Raw genomic sequence first — 26,562 nt, 5'->3', positions numbered from 1 at the left:
TTTTGGACGCATCTTTGCTTTACACGTTTGAGTAAAGACTGTAAAATACCATGCATGTATAAAAAACCAAACCTTCAAAATTTTGCTACTGTTCTTTATATGTTAAAAAAAACAAAACCATGATTTACTATTCGCAGTGCAGTAGACTGATATTTATATAAGATTTTTTATTTACTATTGGTATAATTCGATGCAAGTACTGAGTCTGTACTTGCAAGAGGAAACAATTTACATATTTCTTTCTTATGGAAATCCATTGTATTTTATACGCCTATGAATCAATGTATTCTCGGATGCTTCCTCGCGGTACAACATATACGTTTCAAAGCAATGGAGACAAAGATGCACAATGATTACTACTTAAGAAATTATACAACAATGGAGGAAAATAACATTAATGCAAATATTGTAATTAATAAGTGTGTAGTTTCGGCATTATCATTCGAAAGATCGATTTTCGTTAACATTACATTTTTTCTTCTTCATTTTTTACTAAGAAGTATTAATTTTACTTACACAGAAAACATTTATACATGTATATATACACACACACGTACATATATATATGTATATATGTATAGCATCATTAGAATCTCTCATTCGAGTTCACAAAACACAGCACGTTACGAAAGGAATCACGTTACTTTCGGCAAGTGCAGTGCCTGGTTTCCACGTATACTAGATACCACATTTATAAATTACACCTTGTCTGTAATAGGAACTCAAGCAAGAATTGTAAAAATATCGAATATAAGATACATGTATGACCTAAAACTGCTTTATATCTTTTAATATATATATTTACACTTTGAAAATGTTTTATTATAATCACAAATCACTTTCAATTTTTTTTTTTTTTTTATTTGTTAGCTGATAGTTTCGTCTCCAATAGTTTTAATTAAGAATCTCCACGTTTATAAAAGAACGAATATATATAGTATATCAATATAAATGTTGCAGCTTTGTATGAAATGAATATTCCTCACGTAAAAATAATTACACAAATGTTGAGAAAAATAAACACAACGAACGAATTATCTCTTTAATGTACATTAATAAATAATTTATTAGGTATCCTGTATTCTACCAATATCATGGAAAATGATACAACGTAATAAGAGTACTTTCTTATCTACGTTATATAAATGTGTATTTTTTTATATTCTTTCTTTTCTTCTTTCCATTTTCTTATTCTTGTTTATAAATGCAATATGTAGTGTATCCGTAGAAACGTAGTAGTGTCATTTTTTTCTCATGGACTACATCAGAACGATTCTTTGTAGTAAGAATAGTTACGAAGACAAGAAAATATTCACAAGACTATTTCTCGCTTCATAGCGTCTAAACACGTAAACGCTAATTCGCACATCTTTGTAGTTTTTTCTTTCTTTTTTTTTTTTTGCTTTTTTTATTTTTCTAATGGAGATTCTACTTAAAATTAATTCTATCAATTTTTCCAAGATACCCTATTTACCATTCTTTTCTTAATTGGATCTTCCATTTTTCTTGTTTTATTACTATTTTCTGTCATAGATGATAGATTGTGAGATCCATCTTACTTAGCTATCGAAACTCGTCCAGGCGTACAAATAAACAACAGACATCTACTCAATATACATGCAAATCGCATGACTACTTTATGATTTTTGAATATAAATATACCGCCATACGTATCGTTTCAATCTAACTTTTGTTTTAATGTTGACTACTTATAAATGGAGAATTATTGGGAGACGAGGTTATACATTATTTCCCAAACGCAACTTTTTAAATTATGCATCTATTATTGTAACTGATATTGCTATATCACTGTGTCTAATATAATAAAAAATAAAAAACTATATTTTTAGTACGAAAGACGAATTTTTATAAAAATGAACAAGGATTATACTACCTTGGCACTTACTTCATAAATAATAAACGTTAGTTTTAACATAAAATTGACAAGATAGAAAAATTTTCATTTATTACCTCGTCCCTCTATTCCCTATAGTAATAGTAGCAGTGGGATATTAGTACTAATAATAGTTGCAGTAGTGTAATAATATTAATGATAGCAGTAGCAATGGTCATTAATTAACTATCCGATCAATTTAACGATTAAAGAAAAGAACTGGAACAGTTGCGTATACATCTGTGTATATTCCACCGAGAATCGATTGCTTGTTGCACTGCTTTTCTGATATAGTTCTAATACTATTTTATATCTTTTCTTCCGGGTTTTACTTACTTCCGTTCCATTAATCAGTCACAATATATATGCAAGTAAGTAAACCTTTACTTATCACTAAGATTTTACATAATCGATTCTCGCTGAATGTTTAAATTTATTCTTCAAGATATGATTAGTGTAAAATACGGTTCCGTAAGTCGTATGCATCGCTATGGTTTAATTTTACGTTTCCACATAAGATTCTAGCTTCTCTCCACATTCGATATAATTCTTCGTGGAAGATGTAACATAAAACTATTGTATTGATTACAATTCTTCTACAGCGTAATGCAATCGAAAGAGAGAGAGAGAGAGAAGAAGAACAAAACTAAAGTTGTTCTATATGCAGCGATGCCTTTTACAAAATAATTATATTTTTCTTTGACATATAAAATAAATTGCGAATGTACTTCGTATGTAACTATAATCGCGTTACAAAATTATAGATTTAATATTTTTTTTACTCAGCGATGTGAAAAGAAGGTAAATGAAAAATAAAAAAAAGAATATTCATTCCCACTAACGCCCAATTAAACGAGAGCGCAATTTATGACTAAAATTACAAAAAAAAGAAAGAAAATATTCTAGCTACTTAGTAATGTTTCATGTATAATCGAGGAGATACAACGGGCGAGCAAAACATACTTCATTAAAACGTTTAACATAGCGACGTCAAAGCCTAACGAAAAGATAAGTTTGGATCTCATACAATTCGCAGGTTGTAAATGTTCGTTCCACGTGTTCGTTTCACTTGTCATTACCAAATCAGGTTTACGTATCTACCTGATATATCCTTATTAAATGACTTAATTAATTCACATCTTTGTCGTGCACCCTCTTCTTTACTGAATTTTATCGCAAGACTTAGGAAGAGGGATTTGTCCACGTTATATTCACATCAATCGCTTCTTTTGGTCCTGTTCTTGATAACACATCAAAATTACGAACTCCCTATTCCTTCCCAACGAATAAATTTTTGATTGTTATATCAGTTACTTACCTATAAAAGCGAATTAACGAATTGTTCAAAATGTAAGTTCTTCAGTGTTCTCAGCATCTGATGATAATTCTTGACGCAATATTTCCATACAAGACTTTGGAATAAGAGTACCGACTATTTTTAAGCCTTCGTCTATAAGAAACAAATAAATAAAACTTTTAACAGTTCCTACAACATGTGCAATAGTTTTATAGAATTATATTTAAATTTTTCATAAAACTTACCAGTTCGTAAGCGTACTACTTGCATCTTAGAGTTATGAGCAGAACGTGTTGCAAGAATGCTTTCAACTCGACTCCAAACGCTCAACACCGAACCTGATAACACGTTATAGGAACGTCTTCGGAGTCCTACCTCGCAATCCATACCAAGAGTCGCGTTTTTACAATTGCCACGCCAGTAAGCATGTGAACATGTATCTACAGACGCTTCATATTGTTGTGACCAATGTGGTTCTGCTTCGTCTGACGATACCTTCTTATATTTTTTCTCTAATTCACCTAGAGTTTCTTGTCTTAATTGCAATCCTGTATTGGGTCTTTAAACAAAAATACGAATCATAATATGATCAATTTTAAATTATTAATCGTTATCTCATATTTATTACGAAAGAGACACTCTACCTATAAACCATATACAGCTGATCTTTTTTACTCTCAGATTTTTTCTTTCCGGTATCTACTATAACAGCAAGAATGGCGGTTTGCTTTCCATTACGGATCTGGTGACTCAAATAGAAGCCCTCTTTGGATCCCGTCAATTCGGAACATTTGTCCATTGCCTCTGCCCAATTCATTCCACGTTCAACGTGAACAACGTGAAGCTCGGTTGGTGCCTTTCCAGTAGCGTGTTTCCGTAAGAAACGGTATAACTTAACCCTTTTTACGTTTTCTCCAGATGTACCAAGGTCGAGAATACCCATGTCGAAACGACCGGTCTTTTTTGCTTGTGTGACAATTGCGTTTAGAGTGTCGGTGAAATATTTAAATAACCGATTCTGCAGGTCAACCGGCATACCGAGAATACGATTTAAGAATTTTGACATGTTGTTATAATCTTTGTCCAACGTGAGTACACCAGGTGTGCTCTCACTATTGCAAATTAAACCAACACCCACTAATGCATCAGCCACATCTTTGAAGAAATCTCCGTGATAATCTTGTGGTGGTGGTACAAGCGGAGGCTCGTATCTAGTATTTCATTTATAAGAGAATTAATTTAATTTAATAAACCATATTAGACATTGCAAAAAGTGTAAAGGAATATATAAGATATATTATTAAACCTCTATTATCGAGGCACCATATTTGATATATAAAACTCGAAGTGGAGTCTATAATATTCCTGAACTTTATATGCAATTTATATATAAATGCAGAGTATTTCTGGCAGTCCTTCTTATTGATTTATCTCTAGTACACATTTTCCTAATATACATAACACAATAGATCCGCCATCATCCAAACCAGAGATGGTCTGCCAGCCGATTTCATCGTCAGAAATTATTACAGACAATATCTCGCAATCCTATTTACTGGCTAATTAATTTTGTAACGATACAAAGGTGCATTATCAGTCCTTATAAATTTTTCACTTTATATTTGTACATATTCTATTCGTGAAAGAATTTTAAGGTAATTACGCAGTTTAGTGATTTCTCTCAATTTTTCCCCCTTTGACAGACCCCATCGCACATATATCAGTTATTATTTCATAAGATAAACAAACTATGTAAATTTATTTACGTAATGTATATATCGTAGTACTGTCGAAAGGTAGACGAAATATAAATACTTAGTTATAAACAAAATGAAAGACTTCAATCTGAGACTCCACCTCGGTAGTAGAAAGTTAAATTATAAGAAGTATACAAACTTCATAATAGTTCTCATTGTCGCTTCAAGCGCTGCACGTCCGTATTTGTTATCAATATTGAATTGCGAGAGATCTCTGGTTTCTGTAGCTCTTCGATCACCGTGCGTAAGAGCTCCAAGACTTTCTAAACGCTTTGCTACGATGGATGCAAATCGTCGTTCACCGGCCAAATCCGAAATAAGGAATATGTATTCCGGAGCATTCACTTGATTAGAACGATGCGTTCGTCCGAATTGCTGTATCGCTCTGTCTGCGCTCCATGGTAATTCGAGAGTAATATGCACTCGTCGCATCTGATTCCTTGCTCGTCTATCACTTTGTAATGATATACCACTGCTAGCTGCTTCTGAGATAATGGCCACTGTTTTCTCGCCATCCATAAACCTATTACGACATTGAACCATTCAAATTTAATCTGTTGAAAGTAGACTTTCTTTACGTGTATGTTAAAGATAAATTTATTATGTACCTCTGTTTTTCAGTTAGATTAAGTGTTTCTAATGGAACATCCACTTCAGATCTAGATTCGTACTGAATAGTACCATCTTCTGTCTGAACAACTCGCCCTTTCCTACCAGTCATTTCGGCCACATTTTCCGGTCCACCAAATTCGTCAATTAGTTGATCCAAAGTATTCGGTGGTAGTCGTTCGCCTAAGTCTTCAACCTGCGATAGTAATTCCTTCTTCATGGTGTACGCACGTTCCACGGCATCTCTCGATGGCGCACGATTGCGCGTCGCTCCAGCGGCTATGGGTCCTGTATAATTTATCAATGTATCACCACTACATTTGTTCTTATTTATGGCAATATTTCTGAGAATATAAAATATATACCAGTTCGTTTCTTCACTGGTTTTTTCTGTTTTTTAGCGCCTTTCTTCCTTCGCCTTCCATCGCCTGAATCTATAATATTAAGTAAGAAATTAGCAGAACATTTTGATTAAACGATTTTAACCCTTAATTATTACCTTTAGGTCATAAGTAACACACAACAGTTTGAATAAAGTAAAATTAAGCTTTCAATTTTAATTTATATTGTATATACTATTCATTTTTAAAATTAAAATGTATGCTTTATTTATATCTCGCAATTAAATAATATTAAATTTAATTTAAATCAGTTGCTTATGATCTAACGATATCGGTCAAATAATATGTGAAACCTACCAGAGTCTGATTCGCTGTAATTGAAAGAAGAATCAGAAGTGATATTACTTTCTTCATCAGTCCTATGATCGTCTTCGCTCTCGCTGCCACTCTGTTTATATTCCGAACCGGAGCTATGTCCACCATTCCTCTCGTCGTCGGTAAAATCGTCATCAGATGGGAATGTACGAACTCTCTTCGAGGCTCGTTGAGCTGCCTGTCGTATTGGCTTTCTTTTACTTCCACCCGCAGAACCGCTAGCTCCATCGATATCATCTAGATCGTCTAATCTCTGCATTTTCGATGGTTCAATACCAAGAACTCGGTGTATGTGATTACGGTCTGATGCTGGGAAATGTTTCTCGACTAACGTTTGAAGTACTCCTCTAAAATAAACACATTCGTGTAAAAATAAACAGTCTTTTTGTATTTACATATTAATAAAATTAAATGGTGCATTTACTTTGCAGTGGAAACGAAATCGCTTAATTCACCATCGTCGCGTTCCAATTGTTCTAACGTGCGTGCCTCACCGGTAGATTGTAGACCGATAACTACACATTTTCCACACTTCACGGCTTCACGTGCAACTGCCACAGCATGTTTCACTTTAGCAGCAATACATAGATATTTGAAGAAGCGCTGATGTGACGACCAGAACTGTCCCCACATAGTTTTCTTCATACGATTCTCAGCGTCCAACAATTCTGCTGCTTCTTGAAACCTCTGCATTGCTTCAACCCACTATACAAAATTTATTAATTAATAAATTATTAATCATTAATTATTATTAATGCATATTAATTAATTAATGCAATAATAATGCATTATCTTCTGTTTTAATACTCACAAGTTGAACTGAATGATCATAGACCTCGGTAAACTCTTTGGATAATGGTACTTCCTCTATTTTAAAGGCTACGCCGTGAAAACTGAGTTGTCGGGCGATGTACATGCCTCGCAACTTCATGTCCATCGCTACGATCTCCATTGCACCGACTCCGCGCTTCTCCACGGCGGTGATAAAATCATTGAATTCGGGGAATGGTGTTCCTTCGCCCCACATACCTAATCGAACCATGTAGGCCATATTACGGGGCTCGGAAGCGCCTGTGGCACTGGCATACACTACTCTAGCTTTAGGAAGCTTGTTTTGCAACTCTAAGACTGTCAAACCTGGAATACATTGGAAATTGCAATAAATTATATGAAAAATAATAATAAATATACGACATTATTGTACTACAAAACACAATTGCATTAGATGAAACATGTTAGCAAGCATGTTACATGTATAAGTTTATAATACAAATAATGCGTCTAATATACATACCAGTTTTAGTAGGTTTTGAACTTCCTGTAGGACATAAATTCTTCGCCCGATGACACTCATCAAATATAATCAATCCATCGAAATCTTCACCACACCACTGTAAAAGCTGTTTCAATCGACTTTTGTATTTTCCACCGCTTTGCGAAGATTCTCCGATTAAAGCTGAATATGTACTGAATATTACTCCTTTCTTTACGTTACCGTTTACCGCTGACGAGATCTTTGCATATTTGAATTTATTTAATGCATGAACCTAAGAATACAATTTATATTCCCATTTTTATTCTTTCGACTTTTATATTAACAAAATTAAAATAATAAATGATTGATATATCTCCAATTTAAAGAATAAGTACCTCAATTTTTGACGCGCCAATATCATTTAAATCGCGCTCTGCATCATATTTGAGATCATTCGAGACAGACACCCAAATAGCACGTTTCCTTCCTTTCAAGTAATTTTCGAATATAATTCCGGCTATAGTTCGTCCTTTACCAACTCCTGCACCATCGCCGATAAGAAAACCAGCGCGTGTACCATCTGGTAAGAGATGTTCATGTTGCTGAGACGCATACGTTATTGATTCAAGTTGCAGCGCAGATAAAGCTCCAGTTCGCATCGTTTCTTCCGGTATCGAAAGCTTGTACCAGACGTCCGTTGGCTCGACGCTAGATAACGATGCAGTTTCCACAACAGGATCTGGATGCTTTCGTCCGAGTTTAACTATGGATTGTATTAATTAAGAGGTATGTTATCTAATAAATAAATATCAATGTAATGTATTTTCAAAGTGAAGTTAAATAACATACGTTTAGTAGGCATATAGTCGGCATACGTTTCTGCAACACCCATATCTTCATCATCCACCTCCTCTTCTTCTGGTATGGTAGGTTGCATATTCATTTTTGCAGCATCTCCAGCATTCATCCATAGCTGAGACACAGCTTTGCCTACAAAAGTGTTTTAAATTACTGTATTGTGAGATTAGAATCTTATTATGTTAAATTATTTCAATTAGTACTGTTATGGACATAATTGTGTGTTTCAACAATATTGCAATTATTAAAGTGATTTTAGGATATTAAAAATGTGAAGAATACCTGTCAGCGCACCTGGCCAATTTGGATGTAAACCATTTTGGTTTAACAATTGAACAAGAGGATTAACACCCATGTTCATTCCAGGCATACCCATAAAACCACTCATTAAGCTCATATCCATGCCTAGGGAACGATAACATATGTAAAACTACTCAATTACTCACTCAGTATTATAATTTATAACACTGTTTAAAATAATTACAGGTAATACAATAGTTAATTACGCTTAAGTTACAATGTTACAATAAAATGCAACAATATGGGTATAAATTTATTATACAAATATACTCTTGATACAAAAGCAATAATGTATGTGCATAAATGATTTGTACATACATTTAATTTTTATAATACAAACAGGAATGAATTATTTTGATCATGTTATAGAATATTAGGAATAAATAAAAAATATGTTGTACTCACTTGGTGGAAAGAAAGCTGCAGGGTTGAAACCTGCAAGAGTTGCTAGTCCTGGAGGAAAATATGGTCCACCAGCAGCAGCTAACTGACCTAATTGACCTAACTGATTTGTATTAACAAAACCAGGTGGTGTACCCTGTGATCCTCCTACACGTACCATTTCATAACCTGGTGCTGCTGTCTTAGTCACCAATCCACCAGGAATTTTATTACCAAATTTCTGATTTAACACTGTTAAAGAAATATAATTTCAAAAAATATAAATAAAATTGTTGAATTCATTGCATATTTTTCTATCATATTTTTTTATTAAAACTCTTCTTACTATTTAAACCTCCTTGTCCTTTAGCCATAGCATTAGATGGGACATCTGCAGGTTTCTCATCCTTTATATTCGCAATCCCAGTAGCAGTGGCAAGATCTTTTCCACCACCTAATGAGAATTGTTATGCATTAAATACTTTTTTTATATTTAGAAATGAAATATTTACCAGGTACACCCATGTTATCGGGATCTTCATCCTCGTCACTGCTGCTATCTTCATTCATTGCGTCCTTATCCCTTTTAGTTGACTGACAAAAGATTTGTTCAATGTTTCAACAACATATATTATTACATATTAATTTATCATTAATCTAATAATAAAGTTAATGTTTAAATTATTGCAATCATTATTGATATTTTTAAATTCATAAGAAAACAGTGGATCAAGCATAAATTTCAGTGCATTTTTAGTCTGCAACTCACATTTTATAGTTTCATAACATTATGTAATAACTAACTTTTTATCCATAAATATAAGGATAAATTAAATCTAACTAGAAACATAAAAACTGCTATCATGTATGAGCCTTATCAACTTCCCTTTTTGTAAATTTTTCAATTTCTTTATCAATATCATTATCTACATCCGTAAATTCATTCATTACAAAAGAATGACATAAATAACAATAAATTCCAAAGTATGTATAATTAAAAAACCAATACTCATTATATTATCGCTTTCCTCTAGCTTTTAATTTTCAAGTTAATCAATGTATTTTTTGAATGGCTTGTACAATACTACAATTCGTATTTAATTGAAAAAAATAAGAAAAGGAAAAGAACAAGGAAAACGATCGTGAACTTGTTTAATTCGAGGAAAAAGCGGGAGGGATACGGAATAGGGAGAGGGAGGCTAGTGTCGGTGAGTCATTTAAAATTACAATAAGAGGGACTGTGTATATACGCGATACACAGTAACCGCGTCTAATAGGTTAGTCGTGCCAATAGATGGGATGCACAAAGAAATACGTATTAGTATTGGACGAAAGAAGCGCGCCTTCTCAGTACCAGTGAAACGAATCATAAACAAAAGCTCACCATGTCAAAAAATCCTTTTATAATCTTGGCGGTTACCGAAGAGTCAAGATAACTGGGATATCTTGACTGAAACACCTTGTGAATAATTATCTTCGCCGTGTGCAATAGAAGATGCTGACTTGTGACAGGGTGCACGAGACACTTTTTTCCTCGTAAAGAATATTTCGTGTTTCGTGTCTCGTTAAATGGACATCACTCAGCGACGTTCGGTTGGCTGGTGAATTGTGCGAACTAGGAAATCACAGTGTTAGAACTTACTGTGCGCTTAGATCGTGCCATTTATGCGGTCTACACCGATCATACAGTTGAAACGCGTTTGCCAAACACGGCTGCCGCCATCTTGGCTTTCGCCCGGCCCACGGTGCACCGCGATGCAAATACAAAAACACACGCGCTGGCTATGGCTGCTGCTTGCGGAATATAACCACGCGGCGTTGCCAAATTGTAACGATTTAAGAGAACATTCTTAGGAGCGCGTTAATCAAAAAATCACCGCTCTTTCAAAGTACCATATCTGTGACTTACTATACACATATTTTTTATATATTCCAATATTCCTTGACTGTTTCTGTACGCTACATAAAAATCACATTTATATCTACTTTATATAAAAATAACATTTTTGTTTATTGTATTTAATGTGTATATAGATATTTTCAACTATGATTTGACTTTGTCATTTTATATTCTTAAAAAGAATCAATGTACAATTTGCAACCAATTCTATAATATTATTGGTAAAAATAAATACAATGCAAAAAGTATTTATTTAATTATAAAACATCACTGAATTTTTAAGACTATTTCTCAGAAATGTTAAAAGTCGACATACAATATTTATACAGTAAGCCATCAATGTAATAAATACTTTATGTTGATTCTTAAGAAAGAAAATAAAATTAAAAATAAAAAGATTTGATATTTTATAAGATTTGAAATAATAAACATTTTTTAAAGAGTTTGTCAAATACAAGCTTAGGAAACAGTGTTAGGAAATAGGAAAGATAGTACACAATAACAAAAATAGTTAGTTAGGACAGATAAAGTAAGTATACAAATGGCTTGCAAAAGTATTCATACATTTACCATAGAAAACTTTGATATATGTATTGTGCATGTTATATAAAATATCTTGAAATTTCAGTAGCATTATAATGAGACACAACTGCAATTGATTATACCCTGATTACATTGGCAAAATTTGGATCCAATCTGAAAATATATTTAGAAATTGCAATATACTTATTTTAACCTTATATTTAGTAAAAAAATTAGTATGGAGTATGAATAATCACTTTAAGCACATAATAAAAGTTAAAGATAAATACTGAATACTGAAATTTATTAATATTATGAATAATATTACGGATGATTGTCCGTTTGAATACTTTTAAGATTTCTACAAAATATACACTTGTACTAAATATCTTACAGTTTCTATATACATATTCAGAATCATTTCAAATGTTACTAATATAATCCAGATAGTTGGGTATTATTACAGTACTAATGTAGTTATAACATAATATATTCATAAAAGATGTCGACAAGTGCATGAATATTTGGCCAATATATATCGTTTATGAAGTAGAGTAAGATATAATGTTAAGTCTGTATTTTTGTACTTTATTATAGTATTATATTAATACAACTAGTAACATTAAGCGATTACAGAAAAAAAAAAGAAAAGTATGACCAATACAGTATGTAATGAAAACGTGCAATTGAACAAATTAAAATTTGAAATTAGCGCGGAAACCGAAGCAAGATGGCTTCTGAATAACGCCTTTCTTCAACGAAATCAATGTAATGATTATAACCAGGGAGGGAATAATAAACTTAACTTAACGTAACATCGATCCTTATTCTTCTTGAATAATGATATTATCTAATAATTCTAATTGAAACATTAGCTCATAATTAGATCGAAAAAGCAAAGGATAAACCCATATAAGGTGTTTAAAACACGAATAAAAAGAGCGGAAAATTCTGACATCTATCGACTATTCTGTAACTACATTTTTCATGACAATGCATGCAAATTTAAAGCGAACAGTGAGACAAGCAAGGATCGGTGCAAATATTATTAACAAAATATTTAGACGTTAACATGCAATTCTGATAGTTCTAAATGATTAAAAATAAATGGTTCTTTTATATTAGGATAATTTGTAAGTATCTTGTTTCTTCAATCTAACAAAAAATCTTTGGATCAGTATATTTATTTATAATACCATTTAAATAGATAGTTCGCTGATTTACTGGCTCCTCTCTGATTTGTAGTACGAATCGCAGGTCACTTTAACTAAAAACACGAAAGACTCGAGAAGACAAGTCGTTGATACGTATTAAAACGAGCACGATAATTTTTTAACAATTGCTTATTTGAGCACGTGTACTTCGAAATTACAATGAACAGTAAACAAACCATGCATATCGCGTATCATGTGTTCGTAAGCGCGTGGTTACACTTAAATGAGCTGGGCGGACGCTTGGCAACGTTGCAGAAGCGCCGCGCTGATCGTTAGTTGATTTAAAGTATCCGCGGTAAAAAGAAAAGAATATGACAGCTATCTCTTTACAGAAATATCAAATAACTCAGATTTCGATAGATTTAGATTTTCTTCGGAAAATCAAAGGATTTTGAGCCGACGTTTCGCTAAAATAATATGTGTTTATCTAGTATTCTACGATTGCTTACCTAAATCTATCTAAAAAATAACATCGTTCTAATACGATCGATCCGAGCTTCGCGCCGCTGACACCGCTATCTGGTGGCCAACTCCTGGAACTAAACGATATAGGAAAATGATTTGATTTCGTCAATTTTATATCGCGAATGTAGAAAATAAATAATTAAATTTATACATTTAAGTTATCACTGTACATACATATATATGAGCAGTATGTACATACTTTTAATTGTTATATCTTACTGCTTTATCTTTTTTTTTTTATTTAGAATTAAACATATGTATTTTTTCAATGCGTCTTCGTATTAATCATGTAATGATATATTCTTTATTCTTAGAAGAAGATGTATATGTCTTTGAACATTTCTGTATTATATAAATCAAACAATGACTGTTTTATTGCATATTTCAATTATTTTTACACATATATATGCATACCTTTTATTTAGTAAGAAGATCCGAATTTTATGACATTATACACGGTTTACATGTATTTATTTACAAAGACATTCTAGTATGACTAACAGATGAATTTTACAACTTAAAACAGGTTTAGTATAAGAAAATATAACATAGTGAATTTATAATTTATGAAGCATGTATAGTGGCTCACGAAAATATTTAAATAGTCGTAGAAATTTTTCATATATATATTATACAAAACATTTTAAAATTTCATTAGCATTGTAATGAAAAATTAAACTTTGCAAAAATCATCAAAGTATTTAAACAGTCAATTGTTCGCTATATTAATAAGCAGAATATATAATGAGACCATCTTTAGCAGTAATTGTATGTATGTTTAAAATTACTATTCATGCTGTATACTAATTTTTCGCTATATATATGTCTGCAATAAATGTTTTGTGAGTTCTATACACGTTTTTGGAGTGATTTCAAATTTTACTATTATAATCGAGATAATCGTGTCTCATTATAGTGTTAACGAAATTTTAAAAAGTTACACGTAATGCATATAATATAATATATCTATTAAAAAAATGTGTTATAGTAGGTGTTCAAATAATTTTGTGAGCCATTGTAGGTTTAATTGTAAAAAAATATACTGATTAACATTGTAAACTCATATATATATAGTTTATGAAATATATAACTCTATAGAAAGCGAACGTTGTAAAAATTTAACTTTGGTTATTGAAGTATCAATTCCTGATTGATTGTATCGTACAAAATTAAATTGTCTGGACACAAAGGGATAAAGATACGAGAAAAAATGAAAAACCTAATCTATAAAATGTATTTAGAGAGCAGTAAAGGAAATATATATGCGTATCTATAGTACTCAAAGATACAGATAGTATCTAATTTAATAATAGTTTATGGTGTAGCATAGTAAGCAACATGGCGGCATATCCGGTATGTTATTTCGATGTTTGTAATTACAGTTACTGCCTTGCCTTCTCGACAAGATGCTTCGAATAGATTAGTGAAATTGTGAACAATGGTGATGATATAAATTACTTATTATTCGGTCTTAAATGTCGCCTCGTGTTTCGTAAAAAATATGCGAGTGTGAAAATTCGAATTAATCAAAGAATCATTTATGTTAAGCACATTAGCGTTGAAGTGAATCGAAACGGCCGTCTCACGTAGCTAGAATTTTGTATGGGAAAAGTAGAGTCAGTATTCATTCGTTACATAGGAAAACCAAGAGGTAACATGGTGAAAGGTAGGAATATAATTCGAAAAAATTCATTTACATTTTCACTAAACATTTTATTCCGATAATTAGGTTATGTTTTGATGGTTTCACTTCCTCTCTTCCTCTCCATTTTGAATTTTACCTCGAAGACGCTAGTTTCCCAGAACATCACTTAATTTCTGCACAATTTTTACCAAATAAATTGTCCCGAATTTTTATTTATACACTTACGCTCCTAAAATATATTTCTAGTCACCAGAAAATGATATATTCGAAAATATTAAATTTTACATTTCCGTATATATTTTTTATATTTTATTACTCATTCGTCACGCTCATTGTAACAAGCAATTATTATTGCAATAATATTTTCCACAAAGTATTGTAGATATTAATATACATCTATGACAATACGATATTCACAGATATACATACATATATACTGTTACATGTGTATACAATGTTGTGTAGGTTCTGTAATTATAATGATAAAACGTGAAACTTGATCAGTGACATAATATATGTACGTATAATGTACATAGTTATAAAATAAATTAGATAGAATTAATATTACAATTAGCTATGGTATATAATTTTGTGTATTATCATATTTAATATTTTATATCTTGGAAAATTTATAAAATGTAGAAGTATAAATGGTTAATTTAATTGCAGGAAGACAAAAACGTGTGCAAACAGGAAATACAATTCGTACAAGAACTACTGTTTTATCCCCTCCATATGATACAACATCACCAATGAAGAAGGTGGTTAAACTGCATGATAGTAATGTTAAAGATGTTAACTCTGATGAGATCCATTCAGTATCCGAAGCACATAAAGTGCCTGTGTGCATAAGTTCCTTTTTCTATACACAAGTACGTAATTTGTTTCATATACAAATTAAACATGTAAATTTTTCTCTGAATGCTCTATTTTTTTGGTTGAAATTTATATTTAATAAAAGTACTTGTTAGAGTTCAATGATAGCAATTTTAAATTTAGAAATCTACTAATTCAAAAGTTATAACTATGTAAGATTGAGCATTTTTAGAGTATTTTACATGTTATTTTGATGCCATATTGGCTTTTATTTATGATTTGACCAATTGGTTCATTGTATTCATATTCTTTAATCTAAGTATATTTTATAATTTATATACAAATATTTTTTATTCAAAATGATAAAATATATAATAATGTCGTTCATTTTAAAACATAGATTACAGATGTCCCTAAAAATAAAGCTTCTATCCTGCCTATTGAAGAAAGGTTTTGTGGAAGTAAAGAAACCAATGATGTACAAAATGATATCCTCACTGATGTTGGTCAATTCAGAACGGATGGTAATATTTCATTAATTGCTAATTGATAGATCATAATGTACATATATTTAAATGATAATGATTCAATAAATAAACAAATTTTCAGAAACACCTGTAGCAGTACCTATTCATGGTCCATCAACACCACACAGGATTAACATGCCAAACCATCAATTGGAAGATTTAGACGAAAGAAATACAAATGAAAATATGCATAAGAAACCTGTAGTAATTCCCACACTTAATTTGGAGCAACAACCTTTAAAAAAGTCTGCTAATCATAGCCGTAGAAAATTAACCAGCAATCAGTCTGCCACAAATCGGTCAATAGATTCTTCAAATACTAAAAGTACAAATCATAAGCTTACTGACTACTTTCCAGTACGCCGCAGTGTAAGAAAATCAAAGAAAGCTGTATTAGAAGAAAAGCAACGTGATATGGAAAATAAAGTGCTTTATCAAGTAGAAGAAGGCTTAGAAGTAAGACAAATTGATGAAAGAAAATTGTTATTTTGTAGTAAATCCTACATAAAATATTTTTCTTTAGGTAAGACACTTTGCTGGTAAAGGTCGTGGTGTAGTAACAACACGAGAGTTTATGAAAGGAGAATTTGTAGTAGAATATATTGGTGAATTAATCGATCAAGTAACAGCAAAGAAACGTGAAAAAATATACGCACAAGACCAGAACACGGGGTGTTATATGTATTATTTTCAACATCGTAATCATCAGTATTGGTAGGTATTTTCTTCATTATTATTCATAAAATTATTGTAAATCATTGACCACTTACAACATCACCATATTTTTAGCGTTGATGCAACAGCAGAGACTGATAAGTTAGGTAGATTAGTAAATCATTCAAGAAATGGTAATTTAATCGCTCGAGTCGTAGAAGTAGAGTCGACGCCACACCTGGTACTTACGGCGAAAGAAAATATACCTATAGGGGTGGAAATAACATATGATTACGGAGATCGAAGTCGCGAAGCTATTCGTCATCATCCATGGTTGGCATTATAGCGCTTTCAAATAATTAATTAATTAGTTATAATAGCATGATGTATTGTACAGCAGAATTCGTTCAATTGATTTTGTTCCTCCTATGAAGGAACAACAAATACATATAGAGAATTTTAGTTGAATTTTATGAATTAATCTGATTAAAAATGTTTATAAGATGAATGTATCTCTACTTTGATATAACAAATATGTAATTATATACTTCCTTATCTATGTAACAAAGCAAGAGGAATTAGAAGTATTTGATATTTTATAAAATTGATAGTCTAGCTTGCATACGTGTTTTCTTTGTTACATAAATTTCATTCATAAACATTCATAAACTATTAAAAACATCAAACTGACAAAATAGATATTAAAAATTTTTAATCAAATACTTTTTTTAATGTTACTATTATGTTTAATTGTTATTTTTTGACTGTAAGACATTTTCGTGTCACAGTTTATGAACAAATATGTACAGTTTCTTTACGAACTTTAATAACAAATGCTTCATCTAGTCTTAAATTCAGTCTAGTATTATTGACTACAGATAAGACACATCATTAGACATCTCAATATACTAGGCGACAACTTTTCCTGGTTGAAGGATTTGTAATACGTTGATATGATTACAAATGTGTTTTCTTTTTTTTTAAATATTTTATTACGGAGTACTTCGATCTCCGTGTTGCGATACCTGTACTGTAAAACAGTTACTTTTGTTTTTTGTCAATTTGTCACTGCCAAATTCCAAATGACGTGAGAGGTAATTAGTAATTAACTTTATAAACGAAAGATGTTATGTAATAACATTATAAATAAAAGTAGTTTAATTGATAGAAGTAAATAATATTCGCAATCTCAATCTTTTCTGGAAATATAGGAAACTGAGATATCGTAATTCATCTTTTATTATATGCAAATAAAAAACTAAAAGAAATGCCTTCACATGAAGAAATAAAATATCTATGATCTTTCATATTCTAAATAAATCTCTATAAAATTTCATGTATATTTTGCCTAAGTACTTTCACCAATTTTCGTCAGTATTTCTCTTATTAAATAATATTTACTATTAGTTTTAAGTATACCTTATAATAACTTATAAAACGAGTTAATAATTTACTGTAGAATTTTATCATTGCCAAGTATATTTATGCGATAATTTATTCGTGTTTTTTATCCATTTGTTGAAGCATTTTATACAATTGTATGACAGAAATAAATTAAAAACATTAAAATTCTATGTTGATAGTAGTATTGTAATAGTGTATGTTAATATTAATCATTATTGTCATTATCATTAGTATTATACAGGACATAACTTATACAGATACCGTTTTATTTTAATGAGAATCATGCATAAAATATGTAATTTATTTCGAATCTGTAAATAAACACATTATAGTATATATTCTCACAAAATATATTAGTATTTTATCATATGAATGAAACTACTTGATTCCCAATACAAAGTATTTTCGTAACAATAAATACATATTGCATGATTTTTTATTTATTCTCCACTGTAATTTCTTCATCCTCAGAATTTTCACCGCTTCCTATAAAAGTTTCTTCTTTTGCTTTTAAAAATGGTGGTGGTAAAAGAGATGAAAACTCTGATTCTTTTGGTAAATGTATAATATTACTTAGTGACATTTCTTCTATTAATGTGTCATCCATATTCTTTCCTTTTAAATCTTCTTCACTTTTAATAATCGATTGAGCAACATTAGATTTTTCAGGTAATGCATGTAATTGCGGTTTTGTTCCATAATTAGAAATTTTATTATTACTCTTTATTAAAGAAGAAGTATTAAAGGAAGGCATGGGTGGAGATGTGGGAATTTGCTGATGCTGATCATCTGAAGTACTTGTTTTTGTTATAGTTTTATACATTCGCTCAAGTGCCTTTGATTCTCTTTCAGACATAGATTTTTTCTTATCCACTAAAGCGTCCTTTAATTCAACCATAAAATTTTTAAACAACGTTTTATCTCGTTTAGAACTGTACAGTGATATTTCGTCGGCTTCTTCACTCAAAGGTTTCAAATATTCTTCCCTAATATATTCTTCAAATACCTCATCCATAATTTCCGGTTCCGAATCAGTTACAATGTGGATATTTGAATTTGCATTTAACATTGGAATATTCGTTTCCAAACAGTTAATTGTAGAACCACTATTTTGCGATTTTACAAGAAATATACTACTAAACTCAATAAAATCTTTTGCAGTGTCAATACTTTTTTGAGCTGCAGTTAACTTCTGCATTGTGTTCTCCATACAACCTTCGTTTGTTACATTTTCAATTACATCGTTATCAATATCTTGGAGTATTGATAATATGTGGCTGTAAGCCAACTGTAATTTATTAGAAGCTAAATAGAGGTGCATATATAAATCTTGCCATTTAGATGAATCTGGACCTCTAAAATAATAGAAATACATAAACAATCTGTAATTTTTAACATTTATAAAGATATTTTAAAAAAGCATTCTTACCTGTATTTATATGATATGGGTTCTAGTTTAAAACTATAATAAGCATCAATGTGTTCTGATAACTTGTTTTTATATATGCTTAAATACATGATTAAAAAACGTATGATATAGGCCAATTGTAATTCAGGAATTTTCTTGTATGATTGCTGCCAAGTATAATTATCGTATGCTATAGTTAATAAATACAACATCTCAGACTGAGTGAGGATATAAGTATGATATAGAGTCTATTAGAAAAATAACATAATGTATAAAAATATACAAATATTAATTACAAAATCAGTACTAAAAGATATTTCATTTCAACCTTCAATTTTTGATAATTTATTTCACCATGTATTTCAAATGATTTACTATCAAATCTCGTTAATAAATCTTCATTACAAGTATCTACTGGTAGCAGTTTTATAAGAGTTAAAGAAGTATGATAATAGATGCAAGCAATAACTCCCAAATATTTTACTAAATTTTCCATTATGGGTTGCAAATATTTCAGTCTACCTGCTGTGAGATCACTGTTGAATTAGATATATTAGAAATAATATAACATTACATAATAGTCTAATAAATTGTAAAATTTAAAAGCTTACGAAAATTGTTGGGAACTTTTCCCTTGGTGCAATTTTATTTTATACCCATATTTCAAAATTTTCAGTCCCTTCTTACAAAGATCAAAGAAATCATTCTGTAAAGACACAATGGATTTTAGATCTCTATGTGCCCTTATTCTCAAAAATTCTATATAACTAATGCAATATAATACAGCTAATGCAAATAAACTAGCTGAACTTTTATATTGGGTATTATAAGACATATAGACTGAAGATGATAAAATAGTGCCAAATAAAATAAATTTTGATGTTATAGTCCTGCAAAAAAGATAATATGGGTATCGTTTTATTTGATTTAATTCTTACACCAATTTTTGCTTTTTATAGTTGAGATAATTATAGTTAATTTCAATATAAATTTAAAAGTTTACCTCCATGGTTTATATTCATATTTATCAAGAAAACTATGTATTGCACAACCATGATCATTTAAAAGAATTTTTGCATTTAAAATAGTTTCCACCTGTTTGTAGGATATACTATCATCCTAACATAAATAAAATTCTTCATTATAAATATTTTATAGTATTACTTAAGCATGTTGAGTATAATATTTATACCTGAATTATTCCCAAGTATATAGAATATAATTTTTTAAAAATATTTTTTACATTAAATATACAATCCTAAAAATACAAAAATTATTTATAAAATGCATATCGTATGATTTTCATTGGTTCATTTGAAAAAGTACTCACAAATAATTTAAGATACTTCTTTTCATTTTTAGGTACTTGTTTTTGTATTGTTACACTTTCAAAGTCGGTATAACCTAATTTACATAAATGTTCGTATAATGACGAACCCTAAAAAATAAAAAGTAAAATATAATAAAATATTAAACAATGATATATTATTGATTATTTATCAAATGTAGAAAAATTTAAAATACTTTTATGACAACATCTTCGTCTTCATCAGTAATATCAGTAGAATTCATGGTGTATTTATGTTTGAAACAAACAATGAATTATATAATATTATTTCAAGAATTTGTTTCTTTTACATTCATAAAATATACTTGTCAGAACATTTTATTGATATATTTTAGGTTAGGTAAAGATATTTCACATGTCACTTTATTTTTTTGTTGTTGTATAATATATAATTTAAACAGCTTCATCTTTCCTTATTCAATATAATTCCTGTTTTAAACTTATTTAATTTATTCTATTTATATAAAATAGAAAAAACTACAGAACTGTTTTCATTATTGTCCTATATATGTATCTCTCACATTAACCTATATATTTTGAATTGTGTAGAGGTTAGTTTTTAAAGTTCTCGCTTCTGTACCTCCAGTGAACCGCAAACAAAAATTCCTCGATTATTTTTTCTATGCTTTTATCACGTTATTATTAAATAATGAAGAATTTGGTAGTGAAACAACGCACTAGTCGTCTTTTAAATATCCTAGAAAATCAAATTTCAAATGTAAGAGATTTAAAAATATTGTATACTGTTGACTCAACTAATGATGATTTTTACATGCTTTTAAAAAATAAGTTATGTAAAATTCCATCGAATTATGTGGAAGACATAAGTTTCTTCGAAATTGATGAAAATTTAGAATTCATCGGTTTGGAATATTGTAGTGTAACACAAGAACTATATGGTGTCTGTAAATCTGGCAATATTATAAGAATAAATGTAGAACCTGAATTTAGATACGAATTAATGATTGATTTAAACACAGATTTACAATGCATGAAACTAAGTCCAGATCATGAAATAATCATATTAGTTACAATTAGTGGTATTGTGATTACAATGGTATCTACTTTTGAAATAATCTCAGAGGTAGATCTGCATGCACAATATTTTGGTCAAAAGCAATTTGTAACTGTTGGTTGGGGTAAGAAGGAAACTCAGTTTCATGGTTCAGAAGGAAAAAAAGCAGCAATATCTAAGCCAACAGAAATATGTGAAAACGATCTAGATGATGGATTATATAAAATAACTTGGCGTGATGATGGTTTGTTATTTGCTGTTGGTTTCTTACATCCCCAAAATAAAGTTAGACAGTTTAAAGTATTCAATAGAGAAGGTATTTTACAATACACCAGTGAAATCACTAATGGTTTGGAAGAGTCATTGTCATGGAAACCATCTGGTAGTTTGATTGCAGCAACACAGATTTCACAAAACAAACACCTTGTTGTATTCTTTGAGAAGAATGGTTTAAAACACAGAGAATTTTCACTTCCTTTTAAACCAAAAGAAATTAGGGTATGTGTGAAAATTTGCATTTATTATTATTCTGAATAAATTTAAGAGTATGATAATTTTAATATTTTAAAACTTATTTTAGGTGAAAGATTTATTTTGGTCTGCAGATTCAGAAATTTTGACTATTTGGTGTCAAATTCAGGCAGATTCTTCTTCAGTTCTACAACTATGGACAGAAAATAATTATCATTGGTATTTGAAACAAACTATTAAATTTCCCACAGATAACTCACTGATATGTGCCACATGGAGTACAACATCTTGTTTTAAAAAGCTGATTGTTTTAACATACAAAGAACTTATCACATTTGACTATAATTGGTCTGTTGATCATAGTAGAGGCATAACTGTACATGATAAATCTGTTATTGGCATCATTAATGGAAATAAGTCATTAATGACTGGTCTTAGAGTAGGAATTGTACCACCACCAATGGCACATAAAACTTTAGAAACTTCTGAGTCCATAAATGCTATTGTTTTTGCACCTGATGTAAAAGGCAAAGCTACCTGGATAGACAGCAATGCATTCTTCTGTGTTTCTGCCAGTAAAAAATTAATATTTTACAAGTATTTAGTGGTAAATATAAATGAATTATAAATTATCTAAAATTTCACAAAGATTAAAGGATAATCACTAATGCATTTAAAAAATTAGGATTCATTCCTCTTAGACTATGAACATGTTGGAACATATGATATTAAGTGGGATATTCTACTAGAGCATAAAAATTTCTTTTACGATATGCATCACTTTTTATGGCTTAATGAAAACAACGTTTTATGTTCATTATCAATAAATGATCAGAGTTTCCTTTGTGTTTTGATGTTAAGTGCAATAGAAGATCAAACACAGGGACAAGTTATATTGAGGTATATTTATGAGAAAAATTTGTTTAATTTAAAAGTAGTATAAATTATACTTTAGTTTAGAAAATTAATAATTCTTTAATGTTTAAAGGCAAATACACATTATGGATGGTTTAATTCAACACATAGTTCGTTCTCCAGATTCAGATGAAGCATATATAATTATAGACAATTCCATTATAAAATATACAAAAGAAACAGAACTAGTTCCAGTTGATACACAATTGCAAGGATATACTTATAAAGTAGAAGTTGTGAAAATTGGTACAAAGCACATGGTACTGTCATTATATCACAGGAACTGTTTTGCAATTAATGGAAAGCAAATTGCTAACAATATCACAAGTTTTTTCGTTCACTCGGAATTTTTACTTCTTACAACTGCACAAAATACTTTAATATGCATTAACTTGAACGAGAATGACTTTGAAGAATTAATAAAGCAAGATTTGACTGTAAAGCCATGGGAAAATGGACTCGATGATAAGTCATTTTCAGGTATACCAATCATTAATTTCTAATTGTTAAGTTAGTTTTAATATTATAATTAAGTTGATTAATCAATATTTTTAGATGTGAATATTAGAAGAGTGGAAAGGGGATCTCAATTGATTGCAGCTATTCCTAAAGATTCCAAAGTTGTTTTGCAAATGCCTCGTGGAAACCTAGAATGCATTCAACCAAGGGCATTGTCTTTATATATTATCGGATTTTACTTAGATAATTGCAATTATTTATCTGCCTTCGATTTAATGCGGAGACAACGAATAAACTTGAACTTGATCTATGACTATAATCCAAAAAGATTTATCGAGAATGCAAATAAATTCGTGGAACAAGTTTCCAAAGCAAGTTGGTTGAGTTTATTCTTGTCTGAGTTAGCAGATGAAGATGTTACCACGACGATATATGCAAATTACTATCGAAGACATCAGTCAGAATCCAGAAACCTTGAAATAAATAAAATTGAATCAATTTGCAGTTTACTGCGAAACATTATGGAAGAAAGGAACAACTCTGATAATTTAATTCAACCAATATTAATCAGTTTGGTGAAAGATAAAAAAAAGCAAGGAATAGAAGCTGCGCTAACGAAAATAAAGGAAATTCAGAAGTTAGAGGAAAACCGTGCTGGATATGAGGAACACATAATGTCTGATGAAGCACTAAAATATCTGTTATACATAATGGATGTGAATATACTATTTGATATAGCTTTAGGAATGTATGATTTTGATTTGACTATGTTCATTGCTTCTAAGTCACAAAAAGATCCCAAAGAATATATTCCATTTCTTAATGGCTTGAAAAAGCTTGATGAGAATTATATGAAATATTCTATTGATTTACATTTGAAACGTTATGAGTCTGCTCTTGAACATATTGCGAAAGAACCAAACAAATTTAACGAATGTATAAATCTGATACGCAATTATAATCTGTATACAAAAGCTTTAAAATTATTTGAGAAGAAAAGCAAAATGTATAAGGAGGTAGCCAGAAGTTACGGTGAATATTTATTGAATAAACAACACTATCATGAAGCTGGAATTATGTTTCATAGATCTGGTGATATCAAAGAAGCTTTAAATGCTTATAAATTAGCTAGTTGTTGGCAAGATGTTATTATACTATCTACTCAAATGGAACTAAGGTTGATATAAGCAATAGATATAAAACAGATTGAAGTCGTTATTATAGATTTATAAATTTATAAAATTAAATTATATTAAATTATATTTCAGTGAAACAGAAAAACACGAGATTTATCAGGATCTTGTAGAACGTCTAAAAACTGATAAAAAGTATGAGGAAGCTGCACATATTTTAATGAATTATTTCAAAAATGCGAAGGAAGCTATAATCTCTTTATGTAATGGTAAACAATGGAAAGATGCTGTAAGAATTGCGCATGATACCAAAAATCTAGATTTGATTGGTAGGTTTACACTTTCAAAAATATTACATAAGTTAAATATCAATTTACTACATTATTAATTAAAATTGTTATATTTTAGAATGTCATATAAAACCTAGTATATACGAATATGCAGATCACGCTCTATCACAAATAAAAAAAAATAGACAAGATTTTGAGCGATATAAATTGCGTCTTGCAACAGTCAGGCACAATATTTCTCAGAGAAACATGAAATCGTACAATGAAATACTTTGTGACAATGAATTGATATGTAATAACGGCATTTCAGATATTCTTAGCGATACAAGTAGCGTTGTTAGTTCAACATTGAGTCAAAGATCGAGATTGTCTACTATCTCTGGGTAAAGACGTTTGAGAATGATGAATAAAGCTTTTTTAATGAATTTATGTTAAAAATTAAATATGTTATATGTGTATTACTTTTAGAAAAAGTTATAGATCGAGCAAAAATCGAAGAAAGCAGGAAAGGAAATTTTTAAGTTTAAAAGAAGGCAGTGTCTTCGAGGATCTGGCATTAATACAAACTTTGTATCAAATTATCAGCAATATGTACAAAGAACGAGGTTTGTGTACTTATTTATAGAAATTATTTATCATATAAAGATTACATAATATTTCTAATTTCAGATGATTTGCACATATTGATACAAATGCTTTTGTATTTCGATGACGATGAATATGCGGAAAAAATACAAAATTCCATGGAAGAGTTACTTTTAATAATAGAAAAAAGTAAATCTGAAATCTGGGATAAATCTGCAGCTTCAAGCTTAGCAGAAATGGTATACATTACACCATAATTATAACTGAATTAATTAATTGCACTACTTTTTATGTTTGTAAAAAATTTTAGGAAAATACAGAACTTATGACGATGACAGATTCACAAGGATTCTCTACCTGTTATAAATTAGTTGGTAAGTTATTGTTAAACTATTGAGGAAACTTATCTTAATTATTACTCGAATTTTCAGAATCTTATATTACACATCCACCGGTAGCTAATTCTTCACCTTGGAAATTGAACATATTTTACTAATTAATTACAGTGAATATTTTTAGAAATCTAATTTTGAATTATATTTTACAATTACAATCTTTCCATTAAAAAAAGGATACATTTATTTCTGCTTATTTTTCCATTTATTTAATAAATCTCTAAGTTATTTACCATTAAAGATAATTTCTCTCTAGGTATATATGAAATAAAATATGTTACAATAATTATCATAGTTTATAACAAAGTTTTGCGAGGCAAACTCGCAGC

At 30.1% G+C, this 26,562-nt stretch overlaps 4 protein-coding genes across 5 annotated transcripts; 2 read left to right on the top strand and 2 right to left on the bottom strand.

Moving 5' to 3' along the window:
• Positions 1 to 152: 152 nt before the first annotated feature.
• Positions 153 to 11,097, bottom strand: Sno (Protein strawberry notch). The gene is made up of 18 exons (XM_072015158.1): positions 10,452 to 11,097; positions 9,580 to 9,661; positions 9,414 to 9,521; positions 9,092 to 9,319; positions 8,669 to 8,791; positions 8,378 to 8,518; positions 7,924 to 8,291; positions 7,568 to 7,820; positions 7,085 to 7,410; positions 6,698 to 6,978; positions 6,256 to 6,620; positions 5,923 to 5,991; positions 5,557 to 5,845; positions 5,088 to 5,471; positions 3,836 to 4,402; positions 3,437 to 3,750; positions 3,213 to 3,344; positions 153 to 3,134 (listed from the first exon to the last, which is right to left on the bottom strand). Exons 1-17 carry the CDS (start codon positions 10,452 to 10,454, stop codon positions 3,238 to 3,240), a joined length of 4,008 nt encoding a protein of 1,335 aa, XP_071871259.1. The 5' UTR covers positions 10,455 to 11,097; the 3' UTR covers positions 153 to 3,134; positions 3,213 to 3,237.
• Positions 11,098 to 14,508: 3,411 nt separating this feature from the next.
• Set8 (SET domain containing 8) lies at positions 14,509 to 17,951 on the top strand. The gene is made up of 6 exons (XM_072015184.1): positions 14,509 to 14,834; positions 15,483 to 15,685; positions 16,030 to 16,153; positions 16,239 to 16,612; positions 16,680 to 16,870; positions 16,946 to 17,951. Exons 1-6 carry the CDS (start codon positions 14,771 to 14,773, stop codon positions 17,154 to 17,156), a joined length of 1,167 nt encoding a protein of 388 aa, XP_071871285.1. The 5' UTR covers positions 14,509 to 14,770; the 3' UTR covers positions 17,157 to 17,951.
• A 320-nt stretch (positions 17,952 to 18,271) lies between these two features.
• Positions 18,272 to 21,332, bottom strand: LOC139993440 (uncharacterized). Of its 2 annotated transcripts, XM_072015165.1 has the most exons (8): positions 21,147 to 21,332; positions 20,953 to 21,060; positions 20,815 to 20,880; positions 20,626 to 20,741; positions 20,234 to 20,512; positions 19,951 to 20,158; positions 19,644 to 19,870; positions 18,272 to 19,569 (listed from the first exon to the last, which is right to left on the bottom strand). In XM_072015165.1, the coding sequence occupies exons 1-8, from the start codon at positions 21,192 to 21,194 to the stop codon at positions 18,651 to 18,653; spliced, it is 1,971 nt and encodes a 656-aa protein (XP_071871266.1). In that variant the 5' UTR covers positions 21,195 to 21,332; the 3' UTR covers positions 18,272 to 18,650. The 2 variants fall into 2 exon arrangements, with proteins under 2 accessions (XP_071871266.1, XP_071871268.1); XM_072015167.1 differs by lacking the exon at positions 20,626 to 20,741 and having other exon boundaries at positions 20,234 to 20,328.
• Positions 21,333 to 21,619: 287 nt separating this feature from the next.
• On the top strand, positions 21,620 to 26,419 carry Elp1 (elongator complex protein 1). Its single transcript, XM_072015159.1, has 11 exons — positions 21,620 to 22,483; positions 22,566 to 23,063; positions 23,142 to 23,356; positions 23,445 to 23,851; positions 23,927 to 25,007; positions 25,099 to 25,292; positions 25,372 to 25,636; positions 25,722 to 25,858; positions 25,923 to 26,077; positions 26,149 to 26,212; positions 26,270 to 26,419. Exons 1-11 carry the CDS (start codon positions 21,620 to 21,622, stop codon positions 26,332 to 26,334), a joined length of 3,945 nt encoding a protein of 1,314 aa, XP_071871260.1. The 3' UTR covers positions 26,335 to 26,419.
• Positions 26,420 to 26,562: the final 143 nt, after the last annotated feature.

This window comes from Bombus fervidus, chromosome 13, assembly GCF_041682495.2.
Source record: "Bombus fervidus isolate BK054 chromosome 13, iyBomFerv1, whole genome shotgun sequence".
Taxonomy (NCBI): Eukaryota; Metazoa; Arthropoda; class Insecta; order Hymenoptera; family Apidae; genus Bombus; species Bombus fervidus.
The sequence above is the reverse complement of the archived record's forward strand: the minus strand, read 5'-3'. Positions and strand labels throughout refer to the sequence as shown.